We start from the raw sequence: 25,212 nt of genomic DNA on the forward strand, positions 1-25,212 counted from the left end.
AAAAAAATAATACCTATTCTACAAAAGCTGTTCTGAGGGATAGAAGGGGATGGAATACTTCCAAACTCTTTCTATGAGGCGTCACCTTAATTCCAACACCAGACAGAGACCCACCAAAAAGGAGAATTACAGATCAATATCCCTGATGAACACAGATGCAAAAATTCTCAACAAGATACTAGCCAATAGGATCCAACAGTACATTAAGAAGATTATTCCTCATGACCAAGTGTGATTTATGCCTAGAATGCAAGGTTGGTTCAACACTTGTAAAACAATCAAGATGATGGATAACATCAACAAGAGAAAAAAGCAAGAACCATATGACCCTCTCAGTAGATGCATAGAAAGCATTGGACAAAATACAGCATCCATTCCTGATCAAAACTCTTCAGAGTGTAGGGATAGAGGGAATGTTCTTCAATGTCTTAAAAGCCATCTACAAAAAGCCCACAGCAAATATCATTCTCAATGGCTAAAAACTGAGAGCCTTTCCCCTAAGATCAGGAACATGACAGGGATGTCCATTGTTATTCAGCATAGTACTAAAAGTACTAGCCTCATCAATCACACAACAAAAAGAAATAAAATTCATTCAAATTGGCAAAGAAGAAGTCAAACTTACCCTCTTTGCAGATGACATGATACTGTACATAGAAAACCCAAAAGACTCCACCCCAAGATAGCTAAAACTCATACAGAAATTTGGCAATGTGGCAGGATACAAAATCAATGCACAGATATCAGTGGCATTTCTATACACTAACAATGAGACTGAAGAAAGAGAAATGAAGGAGTCAATCCCATTCACAATTGCACCCAAAAGCATAAGATACCTAGGAATAAACCTAACCAAAGAGGTAAAGGATCTATACCCTAAAAACTACAGAACACTTCTGAAAGAAATTGAGGAAGACACAAAGAGATGGAAAAAATTCCATGCTCATGGATTGGAAGAATTAATATTGTGAAAATGTCTATGCTACCCAGTGCGATTTATATGTTCACTGCAATCCCTATCAAAATACCATGGACTTTCTTCAGAGAGTTGGAACAAATCATCGTAAGATTTGTGTGGAATCAGAAAAGACCCCAAATAACCCGGAGAATATTGAAAAGGAAAACCAGAGCCGGGGATACACAATACCGGATTTCAAGTTGTACTACAAAGCTATGATCATCGAGACTGTGTGGTACTGGCATAAAACAGACACATAAATCAATGGAACAGAATAGAGAACTCAGTAATGTATCCTCAACTCTATGGTCAACTAATATTCGACAAAACAGGAAAGACTATCCACTGGAAAAAGGCCACTGTCTTCAATAACAGTGCTGGGAAAAGTGGACAGCTACGTGCAGAAAAATGAAACTAGACCATTCTCTTACACCATACACAAAGATAAACTGAAAATGGATGGAAACATTATATGGTCTCTTTCATTTGGGGAATATAAAAAGTAGTGAAGGGGAATAAAGGAGAAAGGAGAGAAAATGAGTGGGAAATATCAGTGAGGGTAACAGAACATGAGAGACACCTAACTCTGGGAAATGAACAAGGGTGGTGGAAAGGGAGGTGGGCAGGGTGTTGGTGTGACTGGGCACTTAGTGGGGAATTTGATGGGATTAGCACTGGGTGTTATGCTATATGTTGGCAAATTCAACTCCAATAAAATATATACAAAAGTAAGATAAAAAGCTTCTGCACAGCAAAAGAAACAGTCCACAAAACTAAAAGACAACCTACAGAATGGGGGAAGATATTTGGAAATGACATATCAGATAAAGGGCTAGTATCCAAGATCTATAAAGAACTGATTAAACTCAACAGCAAAGAAACAAACAATCCAATCCTGAAATGGGCAAAAGACATGAACAGAAATTTCACAGAGGAAGACATAGACATGGCCAACATGCACATGAGAAAATGCTCTTCATCACTTGCCATCAGGGTAAAACAAATCAAAACCTCCCTCACACCAGTGAGAATGGTGAAAATTAACTAGACAGGAAATAACAAATATTGGAGAGGATGTAGAGAAAGGGGAACCCTCTTGCACTGTTGGTGGGAATGTGAACTGGTACAGCCATTCTGGAAAACTGTGTTTAGGTTTGCAAGGAGTTAAAAATAGCACTACCCTATGACCCAGCTATTGCACTACTGTGGATTTACCCCCAAGATACAGATGCAGTGAAATGGCAGGAAACCTGCACCCCAATGTTTATAGCAGCAATGTCCTCAATAGCCAAACCATAGAAGGAGCCTCAGTGTCCATGGAAAGATGGATAAAGAAAAAGTGGTATGTATATATACAATGGAATATTATTCAGGCATTAGAAATGACAAATACGTATCATTTGCTTCGATGTGGATGGAACTGGAGGGTATTATGCTGAGCCAAGTAAGTCAATGATTTCACTCATACGGGGAATATAAAAAACGGTGTGGGGAATTTGGGGGGAAGGGAGAGAAGATGGGTGGGAGAGATCAGAAAGGGTGATAAAACATGAGAGACTCCTGACTCTGTGAAACAAACAAGGGGTGGTGGAGGGGGAGGTGGATAGGGGGATGGGGTGACTGGGTCACAGGCACTGGAAGGGGCACTTGGCAGGATGAGCACTGGGTGTTGTACTATATATTGGCAAATTGAGCTCCAGTGAAAAAATATACATATAAAAATTACTATTTCTAAAAAAAAATCCCATTTACAATAGCATCAAAAAGTAAAATATTTCAGAAAAAATGAGACAAAAGACTCGTACAATGAAAACTACAAAACATTGCTGAAAGAAACTGAAGAAGACGCAAATAAATTGAAAGACATTATAGAGTGGAAGTTGCTGGATTAGAAGACTTAATATTCGGGGGGTGGGAGTAAATGGGTGACGGGCACTGGGGGTTATTCTGTATGTTGGTAAATTGAACACCAATAAAAAATAAATTTTTAAAAAAAGAAGACTTAATATTGTTAAAATATTAATATCCATACCACTCAAAGTTATCTACAGATTCAATGAAATTCCTATTAAAATCAATGACATTTTTTACAGAAATAGAAAAAATAATCCTAAAATCCATATGGAAGGACAAAGGACCCTGAATATCCAAAGCAATCTTTAAAAAGAAGAACAAAGCTGGAGACCACACACTTCCTGATTTCAAAACATATTACAAACCTACAGTAATCAAAACAGTATGGTACTGGCATAAAGACAGACATTGACCAATGGAGCAAAATAAAGAGCCTAGAATAAACAGAATAAGATCACATATACATAGTCAATTGATCTTCAACAAAGGTGTCAAGCGTACACAGTGGAGAAAGAATAAGTCTCTTTGACAAATGATGTTAGGAAAACTGGATATTCACATGCAAAAGAATGACATTGAACCCTTATCATACACCATATACAAAAACAACTCAAAATGGATTAAAATCTTAAACATAAGACTTGAAAGTATAAAACTCTGAGAAGAAAACACAGGGGAAGAAACATAACACCCGTTTTGGCAAATATTTTTTGGATATGATGCCAAAAGCACAGACAACAAAAGTAGAAAAGTGAGACTATAGCAAATTAAAAAGCTTCTTCATATCAAAGGAGACAATCAATAGGAAAAATACACCTAACTCTGGGAAACAAGCAAGGGGTAGTGGAAAGGGAGGTGTGCAGGGAGTTGGGGTGACTGAGTGATGGGCACTGAGGGGGGCACTTGGCAGGATGAGCACTGGGTGTTATGCTATATGTTGGCAAATTGAACTACAGTAAAAAAAATTTAGGGATCCCTGGGTGGCTCAGCTGTTTAGTGCCTGCCTTTGGCCCAGGGCATGATCCTGGAGACCTGGGATCAAGTCCCATGTCGGGCTCCCCGCACGGAGCCTATTTCTCCCTCTGCCTGTGTCTCTGCCTCTCTCTGTGTCTCTCATGAATAAATAAAATCTTTAAAAATTGTTTAAAAAATTTTTTAAAAAGAAAGAAAAAGGCAACCTACAGAATAGGAGAAAATATTTGCAAGCCATATACCTGATTAGAAGTTAATATCCATAATATATAAGGAACTCATATAATGTGATAGCAAAAGAAACCCCAATATTTTTAAAAGTACTCAAATAGGTATTTGTCTGAAGAAGACATATAAATAGCCAACAGATGTATAAAAAGATGCTTAACATCATTCATCATCAAGGAAATGTACATCAGAACCACATAGCTGGGACACCTGAGTGTCTCAGTGGTGGAACATCTGCCTTCAGCTCAGGGCATGATCCTGGGGTCCTGGGATCAAGTTCTGCATCAGCCTCCCCGCAGGGACCTTGCTTCTGCCTATGGCCCTGCCTCTGTGTCTTTCATTCATAAATCAATCAATCAATCAATCAATCAATAAATAAACCAACCTTTAAAAAAAAGAACCACATAAGCTATCACCTCATACCTTAGGAGTAAGATATTATTAAAATGGCTATCATCATCACCATCATCATCATCATAATGTGTTGAGGATTTGGGGGAACTTGTAACCCTTGTGCATGGTTGGAATATAAAAAGGTGGAGCCACTATGGAAAATAATATGGTAATTCCTCAATAAATTAAAATAGAGCTACTATGTAATTCAGCAACCTCACTTGCTAGGTATTTATCCAAATGAATTGAAATCAGAACCTTGAAGAGATATTTGTACTCCTATGCTTGTTACAGTATTATTCACAATAGCCAAGATGTAGAAGAAACCCAAATGTCTATAGACAGATGAATGGATAATGGAAATGTGTATATATACAATGGAATACTATTCGGCCTTAAAAGGGAAAGAAATCCTGTCATATGTGACAACATGGATGAAATCTGAGCATCTTATGCTAATTAAAATAAGCTAGTCATGGGGCATCTTAGTGGCTCAGTTGGTTAAGTGTCTGTCTTCAGCTCAGGTTATGATCCTGGGGTCCTGGGATCAAGCCCCATGTCAGGTTTCCTGCTCAGTGTGAAGCCTGCTTCTCTCTCCCCTTTGCTGCCTCCCCTGCTTATCTTCTCTCTCTGTATGTGTGTCACCTAAATAAATACAATCTTTAAAAAGATAAAATAAAATAAGCCAGCACAAATGTGTGATTCCACTCACATGAGGCATCTAAAGTAATTAAAATAATAGAGGCTTAAAATAGGATGGTGGTTGCCAGGGTCTGGGAATAGGAGAAACGGCGAGTTGCTGCTTAATGTCTATAAAGATTTAGTTAGATGAAAAAAAATATGATAAATCAAAATAGAATTCTAAAAATTGTTCAAGCAACACAAAGGAAGTCAAGAAAAAGAACATACACAAAAGTAGAATATAATGGCAAAATTAATCTCTAACATAATTACATTAAATGTAAATGGTATAGTACACAGATTAAAAGACAGATTTGCGGATCAAACCAAAAAAATGACCCAATTAGATTTACCCCAAAGATGCAGATGCAGTGAAACGCCAGGATACCTGCACCGCAATGTTTCTAGCAGCAATGTCCACAATAGCCAAACTGTGAAAGGAGCCTCAGTGTCCATCGAAAGATGAATGGATAAAGAAGATGTGGTCTATGTATACAATGGAATATTACTCAGCCATTAAAAATGACAAATACTCACTATTTGCTTCGACATGGAGGGACCTGGAGGGTATTACGCTGAGTGAAACAAGTCAATCGGAAAAGAACAAACATTATATGGTCTAATTCATTTGGGGAATATAAGAAATAGTGAAAGGGAATAAAGGGAAAGGAGAGAAAATGAGTGGGAAATATCAGTGAGGGTGACAAAACACGAGAGACACCTAACTCTGGGAAATGAATAAGGGGTAGTGGAAGGGGAGGTGGGCGGGGGGTTGGGGTGACTGGGTGATGGGCAATGAGGGGGGCACTTGATAGGATGAACACTGGTGTGATGCTATATGTTGGCAAATTGAACTCCAATAAAAAATTTTTAAATGACCCAATTATATGGTATCTATAAGAAACTTCCTTCAAATATAACAGTATAGGTAGGTTGAATGTAAAAACATGGAAAAAGTTATACTATGATAAGATGAATCAAAAGAAAGTAGAGATGCTATGTAAATATAACTTCAGAGCTAAGGAAGCTATCAGTGACAAAGAATGACATTACATAATGATAAAAAAGGCAATTCACAAAACATAGTGACCTCATATACACAGTAAATAAAAAGGCGCAAAATATGCATAGTAACCCTACATATATACACACTAAAGAGGTGCAAAATATACAAAGTAAAAGCCATAGAATAGAAAGGATAAATAGACACATCCATGAGTATAGCTAGATACTTCAACACATCTGTCAGTAATTGATGGAGCAAGTAGGCAGAAAATCATTAAGGATATAGATGACCTGAATAGCACTATTAATTTTGTGTAATTGACATTTACAGAATATTCTACCCAACAGATATTCACCAAAATAGGCCATATCTTGGGCCATAAAAGAGATCTCAACAAATTTAAAATAATTGGAATCATACAGATATGTTCTTTAACCATAATGGAATCAATATAGAAAAAATATGTTAAGGGCACCTGAGTGGCTCAGTGTGTTGAGCAGCTGCCTTCAGTGTCCTGGGATTGAGCCCCACATCAAGCTTCCTCCTCCATGGGGAGCTTGCTTCTCCCTCTCCCTCTGCCTGCTGCTCCTACTGCTTGTGCTCTCTCTCTCTCTCTCTCTCTCTCTCTCTGTCAAATAAACAAACAAATCTTTTTTTAAAAGAAAAAAATCATAAAAATAACAGAAAATTTCCCAAACACTGGAAAAGTAAACAATATCTTTCTAAATAATTCATTGGTCAAAGAGATACATTGAAATGAATGAAATAAAATAGACCATATCAAAATTTGTGGGAGGCAACTATTGCAGTGTGAGGAGGAAATTTGTAGCATAAATGTTTATTTTTACAAAGCAGAAAAGTCTCAAATCAGTAATGTAAGCTTCCACCACAAGAAACTAAAAACAAAGGAGTAAAATAAATCCAAAGCAAGCCTAAGAATACAAATAGTAAAGATATGAGCAAAAACCAATGAAACTGAAAACAGAAAAACATTACAGAGAATCAATGAAACAAGAACTTGTTATTTTAAAAATGACTACTGTAACATAATAAAATCATAATATTAAACATTTTATAATTGTGTAATAAAACAATATAAAAACATTTAAGATTTCTATATGGAAAAATAAATTCTTCCACAATTAAAGTTTAAAACTGGGGAAAATATTTACAACACCTATCACAAAGGGCTGATTTTCTTAACATTTAAGAAGTCTCTATCAGTTCATGAGAAAAGGAAAAACAATCTAATTTCAAAATGGGCAAAAGAAAATGAACAACTCACAGAAAACCAAAACTGTCTTTAAATACAACAACTGTAAAGCCAAGATTAAGAGGTTTCACAATACATTACATGGACAAAATGTGAAAAAAGCAACCTCATATATTATCAGTGGAAGTCACATTTGAAATCACATTTTTTTTTTTTGCCCAGCAACTCTGGTTTGATGAATTTATCTTGCAGATATACTACACATATTTTCAAAAGTTTATTTGCAGATATTTATTGCACTTTGTTGCAGTAACAAACAATGGAAACTATCTATTAATAGGGGACTGATTCTACTTTCGTGCATTCATACTACAAAATACCATGCATTCATTAATCAATGAATAAGATATCTCTACATCATTTGATGTGTTGGATTGAATATATGTTCAAAAACTCTTGTCCCTCCAGACAAGAGGCTCAAAATGTGTGCTACCACCACTTTAACCTAGCTGGAGTTTGGGGACTGCTTTAATGAATAGAATACAGCAGAAATGATGGTGCATGACTTCAGAAGCTAGGTTAGAAAAGATCACATAACTTCTGCTGGTTTCTCTTAAAACGATTCCTCTAGGAGCATTTAGTAACCATGCATGAAGTCTGGCTACCATGAAGCCAACATAATGGGGAGAGGAAGAAAGAGGGAAGAGAAGAATGGAGAAAGAGAGACAGAGACAAACACAGACAGAGAGGGAAGAACATATTCCTGAGGAGGAATCGGTCCTTGTCCCCTGGTGCCAGACATAGAAGTGATGAAGCTTTTGAGATAGAAAACTATTCCACTCAAATCTCCATCTGATTCAGCAACCATATCAGGGATCCTGAGTGTGAACTGCCTATTGGAGTCCAGTCAGCACCAGATCCATGATCATTATAAATTATTGTTATTTTTTTATGTGACTCTTTTGAGGTTTTCTCTTTTGCCTGAATAGATAACTAGAACAACTGATATGGAACATTCCCCAAAGGATCGTTTTAGGTGAAAAAATTAAGGTACAGAACATATGTACAGTGAATGACGTTTTATGTTTTTCCAAAGGCATGTTTTTATGTATTTATAACATAGAAGGCTGAAGAAAAATGCATAAGAATAGTTGCCTCCCTGGAGAAAAAATGGAGGACTGGAGAGAGGTGGATAAGAGATAAATGGTTAACTATATAATACTACCATGTTAAAGTTCTTTATCTTATGCATATGGCATTTAAAAATCATTTTTAAATTTACTTTGTATCATTTATGAAGCAGAGGTAGAATTTGTTTAGAAGTAGAACTTGCTTTTATGAACATTCCATTATTTCTTTCTGGTTAGAAATGTCAGTCTCAGGGAGTCTTTCCATGGTTTCTAAAATGACACTATAATAACAGCTAGCCATAACTAGATAGACTGATCATTTTTAAAAATAGCAACCTTATTTTTTAAGATTTTATTTATTTATTTCGGGGAGAAAGCGAGGGAGCAAGCACAAGTGGGGAGAGGGTCAGAGGGAGAGGGAGAAACAGACTCCACACTTAGCAGGGAGCCCAATGCTGGGCTTGATTCCAGGACCCTGGGATCATGACCTGAGCTGAAGACAGATGCTTAACCCAATGAACCACTCAGGTGCCCCCAAAGTAACAACCTTATATAGATAAAATTCACATATTAGATACAACTCAGCTATTTAAATCGTACAATTCAGTGATTTTTACTATATTATCAGAGTTATGCAATCATCATCACAAATGGTTTTTAGAATATTTTCATCAAAAAGAAAGAATATTTTCATCATTCTTCCCTGAAATCCTTGTAGCCATTAACAGTTACTCCTGATTCTACTCTCCCCTAGCCCCTGACAACCACTAATATACTTTTTGTCTCTGTAGATTTACCCATTCAGGACATTTCATTTAATAGAATCATAGAATACATGGTCTTCTGGTACTGGCTTCTTTTGCTTAGTATAAGGATTTAGAGATTCATTCATGTTGTAGCATATATCAGTACTTCATTTTTATTGCCAAATAATATTCTATTATATGGATATACCACATTTTGTTTATCCATCCATCACTTGATAGACATTGGGGCATTTCTGCATTTTGGCTATTATGCCTATGAATAGCACTGCTACGAACATTCATGTACAAGTTTTTGTGCAGACATATGTTTTGAATTATCTTAGATATATACCTAGGAGTAGAATTCCTGATTTATATCATAACTCTGTTGAACGTTTTGAGAGACTGCCAGACTGTCTTTCAAAGTTATAGAACCATTTTACATTCCACTAGCAAGATATGAGAATTCCAATGTCTCTACATTCTTGGTATTATTTTTTATTATATATCTATTTGATTATAACCAACCTAGTGGTTGTAGACTGATATATTTCATATATCTTTATATATTCTGGACATTTAGATGAGACCCTTATCAGACAGATAATTTGCAATTTTTTCTCTCATTCTATGGATTGCTTTTCTCTTTTTTTCCTCTTTTGTTTCAAGTTTTTATTTAAATTCCAGTTAGTTAACCTAAAGTGTAATATTAGTTTCAGGTGTAGAATTTAGTGATTCATCACATACAACACCCAGTGCTCATCACAACAAATGCCTTTTTACTTTCTGTTAATATAGACTTTTTTTCTGCTAATGTAGTAAATTATACTGATTGCTCTTAAATTAATTTTAATGATTAATTTGCTAATTGTGCTTTATAAAAGAGTAAAGAGTATAAGAGATTAAGAGTGCAGACTCTGAACTCATATATACCTGAATTTGGTTCATGATAATAATAGATTCTTTCCTACCAAAAATCTGGAAAGTAATCTTGCTTATATATCTATCCTTCGTAAATGTTCATCCATCCATAGTCTTAAGGGAAATCTTTATTATTCTAAGCCAGTCATAGTGACTTGATACATATTGTCATTGACTGCTGAGAGTGAGGATGTGGCAGTTTTTATTATTTTAACATGCCGTAAAATGTACTCATTTAAAGTGTACAATTCATTGATTTTTAGTATATTCACAGTTGTGCGATTATCACCACAATATACTTTTAGAACATTCTCACCACTCCAAAAAGAAATCCTGTATGCATTTGTCAATCCCAATTCTGTCTCCTTCACTCCTCAGTCTTTAGTAACAATGAATTTACTTTCTGTCTCTATAGATTTACTTATTGTAGACATTTCATACAAGTGAAATTGTACAATATGCAGTTTTTTCTATCAGGTTCCTTTCATTTAGTGTGATGCTTTCAAGATTCAGCTATGATGTAGCATGTATTACTACTTCCATTCTTCTTAAAACTGAATTTTATTGGGGCAGCCCTGGTGGCTTAGCGGTTTAGTGTCTGCCTTCGGCCCAAGGCATGATCCTGGAGTTCTGGATCGAGTCCTTCATTGGATTCCCTGCATGGAGCCTGCTTCTCCCTCTACCTGTGTCTCTGCCTCTCTCTGTGTGTCTCTCATGAATAAATAAATAAAATATTTTTTTAAATTTAATATTATTGCATTGTATGTATATACTACATTTTGATTATTCATTATGCATTGAAAGACACTTGGATAGTTTTGTCTTTTGGGCCTTTATAGATAATATTTCTATGAAACTTAATGTACAAGTTTTTGTGTGGACGTATATTTTCATTTTTCTGTATTGACTTAGAAATGCTGGATCATATGGTAACTCTATGTTTAACCTATTGAGAAACTATTTTTTAAGATATTATTTATTTATTCATGAGACACAGAGAGAGAGAGGCAGAGACACAGGCAGAGGGAGAAGCAGGCTCCACACAGGGAGCCCCACATGGGACTCCATCCGTGGTCTCCAGGATCACAGCTGGGCTGAAAGTGGCACTAAACCGCTGTGCCACCCGGGCTGCCCAAGAAACTGTTTTTCATAGTGACTACACAATTTTTACATTCCCACCAGCAGTTTATGAAGTTTCCAATTTCTCCACATCCTTGCCAATAAATTGATTGTTAAAGGAAGTAACAAGGCCTTGACGCAAAGGAAAGTCATGAGAAAAAGAAGTGGTGAGGGGATCAGGAAGCAGACAAAAAAAGATAGGAAGGCTGGTGGTTTCAAAGAAACCAAGACTTCAAGAAGTTTAGATATTAAGTCTGTCTAGATTCAAAATCCCTGCTCTTTCCACTGTATTATTTCTATATGAGAAACAGAAGATGGAAATGAGGGAAAAGTGAGGTTAGAGAATAAAGATAAGAAAATGACTAATAAGATTATCCTTTCTCTATTGATACAGACATAACAAAGCCCCCATTAGGCACTGGACATGGGAAATTATATATGACCCTTGAAAAAAGGATGATTCATCCTTTATCCTGGTTTGAAGCTATGTTCTCCCACCTGCTACTACCTTGACACTATCACCCCATTAAGGTACAAAGGAGTAGCAACATGTCATCCAAGATCCCATTTCTCCCTGCTTGGAATTTCCCACTCATATGAGCTCTATGTTTTGGAAAATGCCTTGCTTCTATTCCTGGATCCTGAGACTAGAACATCATAGGCTTAATGTTGATAGATAGCACACATGGTATTTGTGTCTTATAAGTAAGGAAGTGGAGGTTATACCCTTCAGTAAAGAAGTATTTTAATTCCATGACCCACTGGATCTTTTTCATAGAACTGAGTTGCAAAGTTTCCCAAAGTTGTCTCCTGTTAGTAGTCAATGTTATTGCTTCTTGTTTTCTCCACTGTGTAAACAAAGACCTACTGCTTGGCATTTTTCCTTAGGTGTATGTTTTGCTAGTAGTTGTTATTTTTTTCATGAAATACCTTTTGTGTAACATTATCTTACTGAGTTCCCACAATTCTCCAGAAAGAAAGAACCTGTGATTACCTCTGGGTTAAATATGAGGAAACTGAGGCTATATTGTCTTTGGCTGGATCAGAAGATTAAGTTAAAGATAAGAATATATTGTTGGACAAACCAAAGAACTCTCACCTCTCAAGAGAATACATATTGGGGGTGCATGGAAGGAAAGGTGTGTAGGTGTACAGTGTTAGCAATGCTGGCAATTATCAAGTAGAATGGAAACAGCCACTTATCCAGATGGTTTAGACTAATGATTCCCAGCATGTTCCATGTTATGACACACTAATTTTTTCTAATTTTACTAATTCCCCAAAGCAATATGTGGGTTCTTAAAAGTAATTAAAGTAGAATTAAATATTATGCTAATTAAACATTGCTTTAAATGAATTTTAAATTATGTGAATTGGTTTTACCCCTTGGGATAACTGTAAATTGTCTATCCTCATTTTGTGACAACTCAGAGTATTATTAGGAACTGAAACTAGAGGGCTGAACCAGAATATGTATCCGATCCCTGAGTTTGTATCTTTGGAAGTCTGTGCCAGATGTCTTTTGGGAACAATGGAAAGAAATTTCAGTGTGCTGGCAAAGTTCCTTCTAAGCATAGCTTATACTCCTCAGATTTGTCTTTATTTTAACCCTTTTCTTTGGACTACTCTTACTCCTCAGTGCTATTGTTATAGTAGGGAAACTGGCTAGTCATCTTCGCTGGGGACAGTTCCCATTTATCTCTCTGTCTTGCTTATATTTCTCCATTCACCATGTGCATGGCCAGGGTCTCGTCCAGTCCAACCTCTTTTCCCAGCACGAGGGGGGCCATCAACTAGTGAAGTACTAGTGAAGTTAGTAGTGAAGTTACCAACCTGTACATTCTACCTTCTCTTCTGCAATTTCCACAACTGACCATTTCTGTGATATTCCTCCTTTGGTCAAGCTGGTAGGCTTTCTTCCTTCTGTGACTTGGATGCCTTTGATTCCCTCTGCACTGCATCCATAAACATTCATCATCCTTACCATCCTTAGAAGGCTCCAGGGCAAGCACAAGACTTTCTTACACTGGCCTCCCACTTTATTGCTCTCAGCCTAAGTTATAGAACTAGGACTCTTACCTGCTTTCCCACTTCCATCCATCAGATGCACGCCCACTGAGTTGACACAGGCTGTTTCACTGATCTACACCAAGATATTATGCACATTAAACTCCAAAATCTGAGAGAAAATTTCTGGTAAATTCTTTCAGACTATCAGGTCTTTCTTTTTTCTACCTGTTCAAATGAAAGTTTCATTTAAAGCCTTTGTGTTCACATGAGATTTGATCATAGAAGATAATTCTTCCTAATAACTTCATTTAGTCTAGGCTTTTATTTATGCATTTAACAAAATGCAGTCAGATTCCAAACTGTGTATTTTATTTCTTGCTTTGAGCACATTGATAGAAACTATTGTTTGCTGTATGTTCTTTCTATCAGTCCTCTCAAAGTTCTTTGTTAACTTGAAACCATAAAAGCCCTAGAGGAGAACACAGTCAATAACCTCTTTAACATCGGCCATAGCAACTTATTCCTAGATATGTCTTCTGAGGGAAGGGAAACCAAAGCAAAAATAATCTATTGAGACTACATCAAACTAAAAAGCTTCTGCACAGTGAAGGAAACAATCAACAAAACTAAACGGTAACCTATGGAATGGAAGAAGATATTTGCAAATGGTATAGCTGATAAAGTGTTAGTATCCAAAATCTATAAAGAACTTATAAAAACACCCAAAAAAAGAATAATCCAATTTAAAAATGGGCAGAAAACATGAATAGACATTTTTCCAAAGAAGACATCCAGATGGCAAACAGACACATAAAAAGGTGTTCAACATTACTTATCCTCAGGGAAATGCAAATCAAAATTACAATGAGATACCACCTCACATCTCTCAGATTGGCTAAAATAAAAAACACAAGACACAAGAAGAGTTGGTGAGGATGTGGGGATATGGGGAACCCTCTTGCATTGTTGGTGGGGGTACAAACTAGTGCAGCCATTATGGAAAACAGTATAGAGGTTCCTCAAAAACTTAAAAATACAACTACTCTACAATCCAGCAATCCTACTAGTAGGTATTTACCCAAAGCATACAAAAATACCAATTCAAAGGGATATATTCACCCCTACATTTATAGCAACATTATCTGCAATAGCCAAGTTATGGAAACTGTCCATTAACTGATGAGTGGATAAAAAAGAGGTGAATCTTGAAATATTGCCATTTGTAATGATATGGATGGAGCTAGAGAGCATAATGCTAAATGAAATAAGTCAGTCAGAGAAAGACAACTACCATATGATTTCACTCATATGTGGAATTTAAGAAACAAAGCAAGTTTTTTTTTTAATTTTTATTTATTTATGATAGTCACACAGAGAGAGAGAGGCAGAGACACAGGCAGAGGGAGAAGCAGGCTCCATGCACCGGGAGCCCGATGTGGGATTCGATCCCGGGTCTCCAGGATCGCGCCCTGGGCCAAAGGCAGGCGCCAAACCGCTGCGCCACCCAGGGATCCCTAAAGCAAGTTAGAATAGGGAAAATAAGAGAGTGGTAAACCAAGAAACAGACTCTTAACCATAGAGAACAAACTGTTACCAGAGGGGATGTGAGTGGGGGAATGGGTGAAATAGGTGATGGGGATTAAGGAGGGCACCTGTGATGAGCATTAGGTGATATATGGAAGTGTTGAATAATTATATTGTATACCTGAAACTAATATTACACTGTATGTTAACTAATTTAAATAAAAACTTAAAAAAATAGTCGTGAGAGTTCATCCATACACTGTGGTATTATGGAACCATTAGACTCGAGGAAGAATGCTTATTGACATACATATTTTTCTAATATAGTTTTAAGTGAAAAGAACATGGTAGAAAATAGTATTAAATTATTATTCTACTACAAATACAGTTATACACACATACACAGAGACACATGCATGTATTAAAAAGCGTAAGACTAAAAGGATATATACCAAAGGGTTAGTGGTTATCTCCAGGTGCTGATTTATATATTCCTCTAACTTTTCAATTTATTAATAATGAATATGAAATTCTTTTATAATCAGTATAAAAGAAATATCAGGGTCAATTAGTTATCAGGGTCAACTAGCATTTGTGGAAAAGATGGCAATTCTTACTGAAATCAAAACCTTTATTGTTTTGAATTGAGGTTACAGTTTTTAAAGTAGGAACTTATTTCTAAAGTTAAAACATTTTTAAGTCAGTAGGACGTTACTGAGTTTGAAAGAATCATTTTACATACCACTTTTCAGGAAAATATAGAGGGAAATCCATTTCTATTTGACTTTTTCTTTAAGTGCTTAAACATTTTCTTCTCTGAGGCCTATATTTTATGCTCCCCAAGAGAAAGGGTTTTTAATTCCTTTGGCATCTCCCACCTCTCTCCCCATTCTCTTCTCTATATTGCTATACTGCCTGACTAGAATCAGTTTGTACACACCATGTGCACTCATAAAATATTTGTTGATGGACTTGCTTATTTCCATTCTCCAATAATCCCAGCCTAGCCATGTTCTCAGAATTGTACAAAATAGATTCAGCCTTTTCTACTACCACTGCTTAATGCTGTGGGTCCCTGAATTCCATTCATGCAACGTGAGATGGGCCTCAGCTAGTTCCAACTTATGTAATGCCTCCCCTTGTAGGGATTACATGTTTATTCCAGCCAGTCTCTTACAGAGGTTTGACCAGCAGGTCATTCAATATCCAGGAGGCTGGACTGGGATAGTCCTTGAATAAGATACCCCTGACCAGGTCTCTGCATGAAGCCCAAGTGGCTGACAAAATTGTCAGTTCTGAGCCAAAGGAGTCCCAAGATATCCCTGTTGTGGACAATACCCAGGAACCAGACAGACAGCTGGATTGTGCTGCTCAGCCTTTGGGTTTGTAGGATATTGTCACTGCCCTCCCTCTGTTCCCCTGCCCTGAGAACTAGCTGCCCTCCAGGGTCTACATTTGACCAAGCCCCCAGATGCAGCCCAATGACCTGCTCTGGCCAAGTTCAATGAGGCTGAGGACTATCTCAGCAGGATCCTTCAGTCAGAGAGCCCAAGATCAGATGCTGCTTTGAGCACCACCACCTAGAGCAGTACCCAGTAGGCATACCCAGCCCAGAGTAGCTGAAGAAGCCCACTCCCCAAGTAAAACTGACTGCAACCCATCCTAAGTGTGATGGGGATGGAGGGTGTGGAGATGTGCTGAGAGCTCCCTGAATAGCAGGGCTCAGTTTCTCTAACAGATGCAGAAAAAGGTCAATGATTATTCTCTTGTAACGCTGGAAGAGACAGTGTTGCTGCCTTAACTTGTAGATGCTGTCCTCTACTCACCATCTCTCACCCCCTCACTTGGAGAGGACTTGATCCCTCTTAAAGGGCTGGCCTAGGCTCCACTGCTTTCAAGTCTTGTTCTGACTTCAAGTCCTTGTGAACATCCACGACTCTAACTCCTAGTACTGGGGCAGCAGTATTGAGATGGGGGCACCAGAGTTTGCTTTGGATAGTCTTTCCCATTAGCCAGAAATGACTATTTATAAGATAATGAGGATATCCTCTTGAAAGCCTGTGAGAGAAGCAGCAGAACTAGATGTGAGGTCCCCAGTGCTCAATTTGATAGTCTTGTGGCTGTATGGTAAGGTCTAATGCCAACTTCAATGGGTCCTGAGTCTGTAGAAGTAAAAACTCTGAATTCTACCAGTGACAACTGACTGGGCTCTCTCAGTTTGTACAAATCTAGTGGAGTTCCTCTTAAGCCAGAGAAGTCACTGGAGACTCAAATCTGATTATATGCTGTGTAAACTGGGCAAATACAATTTGGAGCACAGGCCTGCAGAAGATCTAGGGTAAACAAAACCTAATGCCTGTATTGGATATCTGAAAAATGTGGAATCCTAGAATAAAAAAATGATACTAAAAAGTTATTGAGTATATACTATGCCTGAACACCATTCTGACCAAGTGCATGCATCACCTCATATAAACCTCACAGCAATCTTAGGAGATAGATAATCTTGTTATCCCTATTGTAGAGGTGAAGAAACTGAGATGCAGAAAAGGTAAGTAAGTAACTTGTCTAAGGTCAAAAAGTTAGGAAGTGAGAGAGGTGAGTCTCAAAGTATGACAGTCTGATTCAGAGCTTGTACTCTTAACCACTATACTGCCAGATAAAGAGGAAAGAAATCCCTCTCTCTAAGTAAAACTGGCTTCATAGACATGTGATCAGTGCAATAGTACAGGGCCTGAGCTCAGAATGGCCTTGTACTTGGGGTTTATTGTCACTGTATTAAATTTTTAATAATTTGAATTTGTGCTTTGTTAACTGAAATCCAAAAATGTGATAAAATAATTGACTATGCACCAGGAGCTTGAAGTCTGCTAGTACAGAGTCACATCTTTTACTGCCTCTCCACTTCCCTGGGACAGATTCCTGGCTACTCACTCCCTTGCCCCTTAGTACCAAGGAAACCCATCCAGCCTCTTTCTGTCTCACCTAGTGACTGCTGCAAGCCTTCACTCTCTGGGGCCTGAGCAAGAGCCTTGGGAGGATTGGAGTTAGGCACATGTGCCCTGCAATATCTTTGGGTTGGTTGCAGTAATAGCTGTCCTGGCCCCTAGGGTAGTGCCATGGTGCATTTGGCATATGACTCAGCAGTACTCCTTGCCCACCCTGATCTAGGTACCTAGTGCATCCTCATGCAGAGGTTGCCATAACCATGGTGGCCACCTGTCCTCCATGGGTTGAAACAACTAACCCTTGGGAAAGGGACATGCCTGGCTCAATTTACTCTTGACCAAGGTACAATGCATCTGTCCAGCAGTTTGTGGGAGAGGGAAACTTGCCAGATGACCATACACATGTGCATTGAGTCAAAGGGTGGAGTCACTGGGCACCTATGGGGGGCTGTACTTGCCCCATAGGTATCCTTGTGCCTGAGAGGGTGTGATATTAAATAGAAAATTTAAAGCAATGGAATATTACTCAGCCACTAGAAATGATGAATACCCACCATTTGCTTCAATGTGGAAAGAACTGGAGGATGTTATGCTGCATGAAGTAAGTCAATAGGAGAAGGACAAACTATATATGGTTTCATTCATTCGAGGAATATAAAAAATAGTGAAAAGGATTAAAGGGGAAAGGAGAGAAAATGAGTGGGAAATATCAGAGAGGGTGACAGAACATGAAAGACTCCTAACTCTGGGAAACAAACAAGGGGTAGTGGAAGGGGAGGTGGGCGGGGGGATGAGGTGACTAGGTGATGGGCACTGAGGGGGGCATGTGACAGGATGAGCACTGGGTGCTATACTATATGTTGACAAATCAAACTCCAATTAAAAAAATATACTAAAAAATAAAGCATCATGACAGATTGAGAGAAAGACTGCAGTAGAAAATAAAAAAACTTTATATTTGAGTATCCTAAATGGCACTCTTCTCTGCTTTTTAAATACAGGACTTCACATTTACATTTTGCACTGGACTCACAAATTATTTGGCCACAAATTATTATTACAGTCCTGACTGTACGAACTGGCTATTATTAAAGTGTTTTGGTATCCCCTGAGCTCCACCATTTCTTATGTGGAAATTATGAAATATGATGAGGTTGTTGCTCTCTCTAGTCTTACTTGAGCTATTCAGAGGATAGGAGACATTGCTACTTCCCAAGGAGATAGATGTTAGGTCAATGTGTACTATTTAGTCTAGTCTAATGAGGCCCATTTCATCCCACCCTCTCAACTGTGTTAAGTATCTTATATCATTAGAGAGGCTTAAGAAAATGTGATAAAAGATTATATTCTGGGGTTTGAATCAGGAGACCTGAATTCTAAATCTGCCTCTGCCACTGACTAGTGGAATGATTTCCAGAATATTGCTCTCCTTGGGAATACTGTTTCCTCATATGTGAAAAGAAGTTTTGATTAACTTAGTGTTTGCAGATTGTTGTTGAGGTTTTAGAGAGGTGTTTCACAGAGGGAGAAGTGAGAGCTCGGCAACAGAATTATAGGTGGCTTACACAGATTCCAGCTAAGCATGTCCTGCTTTGGTGTTTTATATATTTTTGTCCTACATTGAAATTCACTTAAAGAAATAATTTCAATGCTTAAAAATTAAAAATCATCATTCTCCAAGATCGCTATGAGCCTTTCTTCCTCTGATTTCTGATTCTAAGACTCTTTAAACCTCAAATCCTACAAAAGGGATCATTTTTCTTCCAGGAAGCATCTGCCATGTGCTCAGTTGGACCCATTACCAGAGAAGGACAGGAATCAAGGGAGAACAAGGGGTTGGAGGGCAAGTACCTGGGTATAGAGAGCTGAAAGACAAGGACAATAAAGAATAGATTCGGGCTGTGCATTGAATGTCAACAAGAAACATCTGCAAAAGCAGGAGATTCAGGTAGGTGGTCATGCCCCAGGAGATAAGATTTTTCTACCTTTCCTCCATTACACAAAGGATATAACAATACTTGGAAAAAAATTAACTGAATAATTTTTATTCAATTTTTAGTTGTGAAGAAATCTTAGCTCTATTTACATTTTTTAAGCCTTTACTGGGTACTAGACTCTGCTAGATCTAGGGTGAGAGATGAAATGTTAACCACATATGGTTCCATCCTTCTGAAAGATTTAAGTGTATGTGAGCAAAACAGAAATTCTGAAAAATGCAGAGGATTTTTGTAAGGCCAAGTGTCATAATGTTACAAAGAGTTGCAATACACAGTGGGAAAACAGACTATGAATCCTCACTTCCATCAGGAAAAGTTATCCAGAAAAGAAGATGGGATTTAAGTTTGGACTTTAAAAAATGGATAGGACTAAGACAGACAAGATAGGGAGAGCTTTGCATGCCAAATTATAACAATTTGAAATTTATCTTATAGACAAAGAGAAACATGGAAAAGTTTTAAGCAGTATGGAGAGTGGAAGGCTGATCTGGTTGAATTTACATTTAACCTACTGTGGTCATTATGTGAAAAGCAGATTTAATTGAATCCAGGTAGATTCAGGGAGAAAGGATAAAAGATTATTATGCTAATCTAGGCAAAAAAGGAGTATATCATGAACTAGGACAATGGCAGTGAAGAAGAAACTACTTTATTATTATTTTTTAAATTTATTTATTCAGAGAGAGAGAGACTGAGAGGCAGAGACACAGGCAGAGGGAGAAGCGGGCTCCATGCAAGGAGCCTGACGTGGGACTCGATTCTGGGTCTCCAGTATCAGACCCCGGGCTGCAGGTGGCGCTAAACCGCTGCGCCACCGGGGGTGCCCCAAGAAACTACTTTAAAAGGCATTTAGGAGGTAGAATTGGCAGGATTTGGCAATTGATTGAATGTAGGGAGTTGAAGGAGAGGAAATTGTCAGAGATTAACTTTAGGTTTGGGGTTTAAAACTAGGTTGTGCCATTCACTTACATAGGGAACAGGGGGAAAGGAAGAGCAGGTTTAGAAGAGTTCAGTTTTTGAACATTAAGTTTGAAGTGCCTGAGGAACTTTCAAGTGTAGTTTCCAGCTGGTAGTTGGATATAAGAATCTGGAGCTCTAGGGGCTTTAGTTTTACCTGGTAGTAAACCACACTGCCTCGCAACTGGGGCTGAATCTTTGGCAGATGGCTAGTAAGGCTAGAAATTTTTGGAGAAAAGAGGCAGAAACAAAGCTACCTTAGGGCCCAAAGATTGTGTCTGACCTAGATGTAGATAAATACTACTTTCTGTTTCTCCTTGCAGCTTTGGCCAATTTGATTCCCCTAACTAGTTGTTTTTTTTTTTTAAATAAATTTTTTTTTAATTTTTATTTATTTTTGATAGTCACAGAGAGAGAGAGAGGCAGAGACACAGGCAGAGGGAGAAGCAGGCTCCATGCACCGGGAGCCCGATGTGGGATTCGATCCTGGGTCTCCAGGATCGCGCCCTGGGCCAAAGGCAGGCGCCAAACCGCTGCGCCACCCAGGGATCCCTAACTAGTTGTTTAATATTGGTCTCTTTCTTTTCTCAAGGCTTTGGTTTCCTCAACTATAAGAATAAGATATTAAGTTTTATTGTCTTCAGGTATAGAATGATATGCTTTTATAGATAGCTTGTTGTTCAATATATTTAGACAAGATAGTATTATCCACAAATTTCATGTGTCTTGTCAAATTCTGAGGGCTAGCCATGGACTAATTAATTAATTGGAGTTTTACTCATCCTTGTGTTTCCTGTTGGAAGTATATTCAAGATACCAATGGGCTTGGCTCCTTTATAATTTGCATACAAATAGTCCATTTAGTATTTACATATAAAAGAAATTGTTGGTGTAATTCAGGCCTAGAGTTCCCACTAATCAATGGTCCATTGTCCCTTACAAAAAATCTTTCAAATCTACTCTAATTAGCGAACTCAATCTGTTGTTTGGCTGAATATTACTATCTTTAAGATTTATCCTTATAAATCTCAATAATTGCACATGTGAATACATATATAAGTTCACATTTTATAGCCTCACAGTGGCAGTGATGGCACAGCGTTTGGAAAACATAAATGCAGGAATCTTATGAATCCTTATGAAAGATATGGACTGAACTTAATTCAGCCTGAGATATACCAAGTAAATCCTCCATGTAAGCACATGAATGGTAAAGCAAAGGTATATGAATCTCAGTTGTCATTCATGTTCTCTTCTACATTTTATAGTCAAATTATGCTATTTTCTAATGTTATTATGGAATTATTTAAACTTATGACTAACATTATACCAGTTCACAACTCAGATTGACATATTCATACTCACATACACATTTCCCTCTTTTAAAACATTTCTTAACACACAGTTGCTTCAGAAAATACACGTTAGTTTGTCTATATAATTTCCTATTGTGTTGTTGTTTATCTAAACAACTATTCTAAACACTTAGCCAGAGCAATTCAATTGTTCTTAACAAGGCTTCATTTGCAGGCAAGGAAAACTCCGTGAAGAGAACTGTAAGCAAGTCTTCATAGAACATATTACATTCTTGAGACACAGAATGGAAGATTAGGGACTCTGGTTCAATACTTTCCATAAAGCAACTTTCACTTCCTGGTTTCTCAAACTGTAGATAAGAGGATTTATCATGGGGATCACCATTGTATAAAACACTGAAACCATCTGATTTCCTGCTTGGGATCCACGTTGAGAGGGCTGCAAGTAAGTATACATAGTTGTTCCATAATACAGGCCAACAGTGGCAACGTGGGAAGCACATGTAGAGAAAGCTTTTTGTTTTCCGGAAGTTGAAGGAATTCCCAGAATCGTCATGAGGACAGACATGTAGGAGACAAGGATCACCACAATGGAGGTGACCAGGGTGAATCCCCCACAGCCAATAACTAGTACCTGGGTGACCCAGGGGTCTGAGCAAGCCAATGCCAACAGTGGAGGAATGTCACAGAAGAAGTGGGGAATGACATGTGGTTGACAGAATGATAGTCGTATGATGGAAGTTGTCACAGAAACCATGTTAACTAGCCCCCCAAAGTAGCATCCTGCTACCAAGAGGAAACAACGGACTCTAGACATGGTGACATAGTAGAGCAATGGGTGACAGATGGCAGTATAGCGATCATAGGCCATGGAAGCCAAAAGGTTGCACTCAGCAGAGGCAAATATTATGAATAAGCCCATTTGAGTCATGCACCCAAGAAAAGAAACAGCTTGCAACTTAAATAACAAATTTGCTAAAGTCTTTGGGATTGTGATGGAAGAGAAACAGACATCAAGAAGGGACAGATTAGAAAGAAAAAAGTACATGGGAGTGTGGAGGCAGGGACTGACTCTGATCAGGATTACCAGGCCCAGATTCCCCAAAACAGTGACAATATAAACAATAAGGAAGACTGCAAATAGTAGGACTCCAAGCTGAGGGTTGTCTGTCATGCCAAGAAGGATGAAGTCAGTCACCATAGATGAATTCTCCATCGACACAAGCTGGGTATTATTCTTGACTAGTTAGGAGCTTTTTAGACATGCTTTAAGTGAGGAAATAATGGGAAACTGGATGACATGGGTAAAATAGTCCTACTCAAAATGTATAAATCCACAACACTCTCCAACCCTTCCCCTCATCTATATTTTCACTGTAAATGCCTTCCTAAATAGTACTGCCATTTCCTAAACCTAACATTGAGACAGTGAAGATGGAAGGGAAAAAAAGGAAGGAGAAAAGTAAGTAAATTCAGAGAGTCAAAGGAATACATATAAGGAAGAGGGTAAAGGTCTAGGATGCAAAATGCACTTAATATTTGTTGAAGAAATGAATGAGGGAGGAAGAAAGAAAACAGGTGTCATCAAGACATGTTCTGATTGATACAGGACTACATATGCAGACTCTCCCCCTTTTGTGACATTATTTCTGAAATAATGGAAGTCATCAATACTTACTATTCTGCTTAATCAGTAGAGGGTTTTCCAGGACTTTGAACAATTCTTCACCAATTGATTATTGCAGAATCAGAATGTCCCTTAATGGCCATCAGAAACCCAACTCAAGTCTGAAGGTATCACTTGGATCCTGTGAAAGAGCAAAGGATTCATGTAGCTCCTGCCTGATCATCACCTTACTGATTCCTTTAACCATGCTTGGGGGCAAATGTAATGCAGATATGCAAAACAAACTATGAATTCCACAAAGATTTGTTGGTCAGATCCATCTGAGCAAAGGACCAGGTCACAAAATGGTTGGAATCAGATAGCACTGAGACTGAGTGCATGGACTCTATCTCTCTCTATTATAGTCATAGGAAATCTCTAATGCTGGCTTGGTGCCTCACACAAATGCCTGGATCTTGCCTTGGGTGAAGCACCAGACAAGAGAAGGGGTACATCCATGCAAATCCATTTCCATTTATGGGATCTAAACTAAGTTGGAGTCCCTGTGGTTCAATGGATGGTTATCAGTGAGGGGTGTCTCAAAGGGATTTCTGTATTTGGTGAGCGGCTGGACAAGCAGACCTGATTTTGGCTCAGGTCGTGATCTCAGGGTCCTGAGATTGAGCCCTGCATTGGGCTCCACAGTCAATGAGTAGTCTACATGAGGATTTTCTTTCTCCCTGGCCCCTCTCTCCCTCCTTTCTCAAATAAATAAATAAATAAATAAATAAATAAATAAATAAATAAATAAATAAATAAATAAATCCAAAAGAAAAAGAAAGACATGTGTGATTCAATGTATTTCTTAATTTGGTGTAGTAGTTAAGATGTCCAATCCTGGAGCCATATGGACATACTTGAACCCTAACGTAGGAGATCACTGGTTCTGTGATTTAGGACTTAACCTATCTAAGTATCTTAGTATCTAAGAGATACTTAGCATCTAAGTATCTTAGTTTACTAGTCTGTGAAAGAAGGACACTATATAACCTATGTCATGGGGCAGTAGTAAAGATTAAATGAAATATTTTAAGGAAAGCACTCGATACATATTAGGGGCTCACTGAATTCTACTTTCTTCATTCCTTCATGACATTCCTGCCTATGTATTCATTATTTTTTTCTCTCCATTTCATCAAATGGAAGTGGAGGTATTGGTGTGTACACTATTACCATTTTAGATCAACAGAAATGAACTCTTGGGATGCCTGGGTGGCTCAGTGGTCGAGTGCCTCCCTTCAGCCCAGAGCGTGATCCTGGGGTCCCCGGACTGAGTCCCACATCAGGCTCCCTGCATGGAGCCTGCTTCTCCTTTTGCCTGTGTCTCTGCCTCTCTCTGTGTCTCTCATGAATAAATAAATAAAATCTTTAAAAAAACAGAAATGAACTCTAGAGAGACTGGCTGAAGTATAATCTTCAATTCCCCACTCTAACCATCCCTCAGAACCCCCCCCACACACACGCATACGCACACGTACACACACACAGTCTCACACACAGTTTGCTCAGAGCAGATGAAAGAAGCGTTTTTTATTTGTGGTAATAATTCATTCCTTATTGCTGTACCCTAACT

General features: G+C 38.0%; 1 protein-coding gene across 1 annotated transcript; it reads right to left on the reverse strand.

The window, feature by feature from the left end:
* Positions 1–22,265: 22,265 nt before the first annotated feature.
* LOC140596183 (olfactory receptor 5J3-like) lies at positions 22,266–23,189 on the reverse strand. Its single transcript, XM_072743817.1, has one exon. It carries the CDS (start codon positions 23,187–23,189, stop codon positions 22,266–22,268), a length of 924 nt encoding a protein of 307 aa, XP_072599918.1.
* Between the last annotated feature and the right edge of the window lie 2,023 nt (positions 23,190–25,212).

The sequence above is a fragment of the Vulpes vulpes genome, chromosome X (genome assembly GCF_048418805.1).
Source record: "Vulpes vulpes isolate BD-2025 chromosome X, VulVul3, whole genome shotgun sequence".
Lineage (NCBI taxonomy): Eukaryota > Metazoa > Chordata > Mammalia > Carnivora > Canidae > Vulpes > Vulpes vulpes.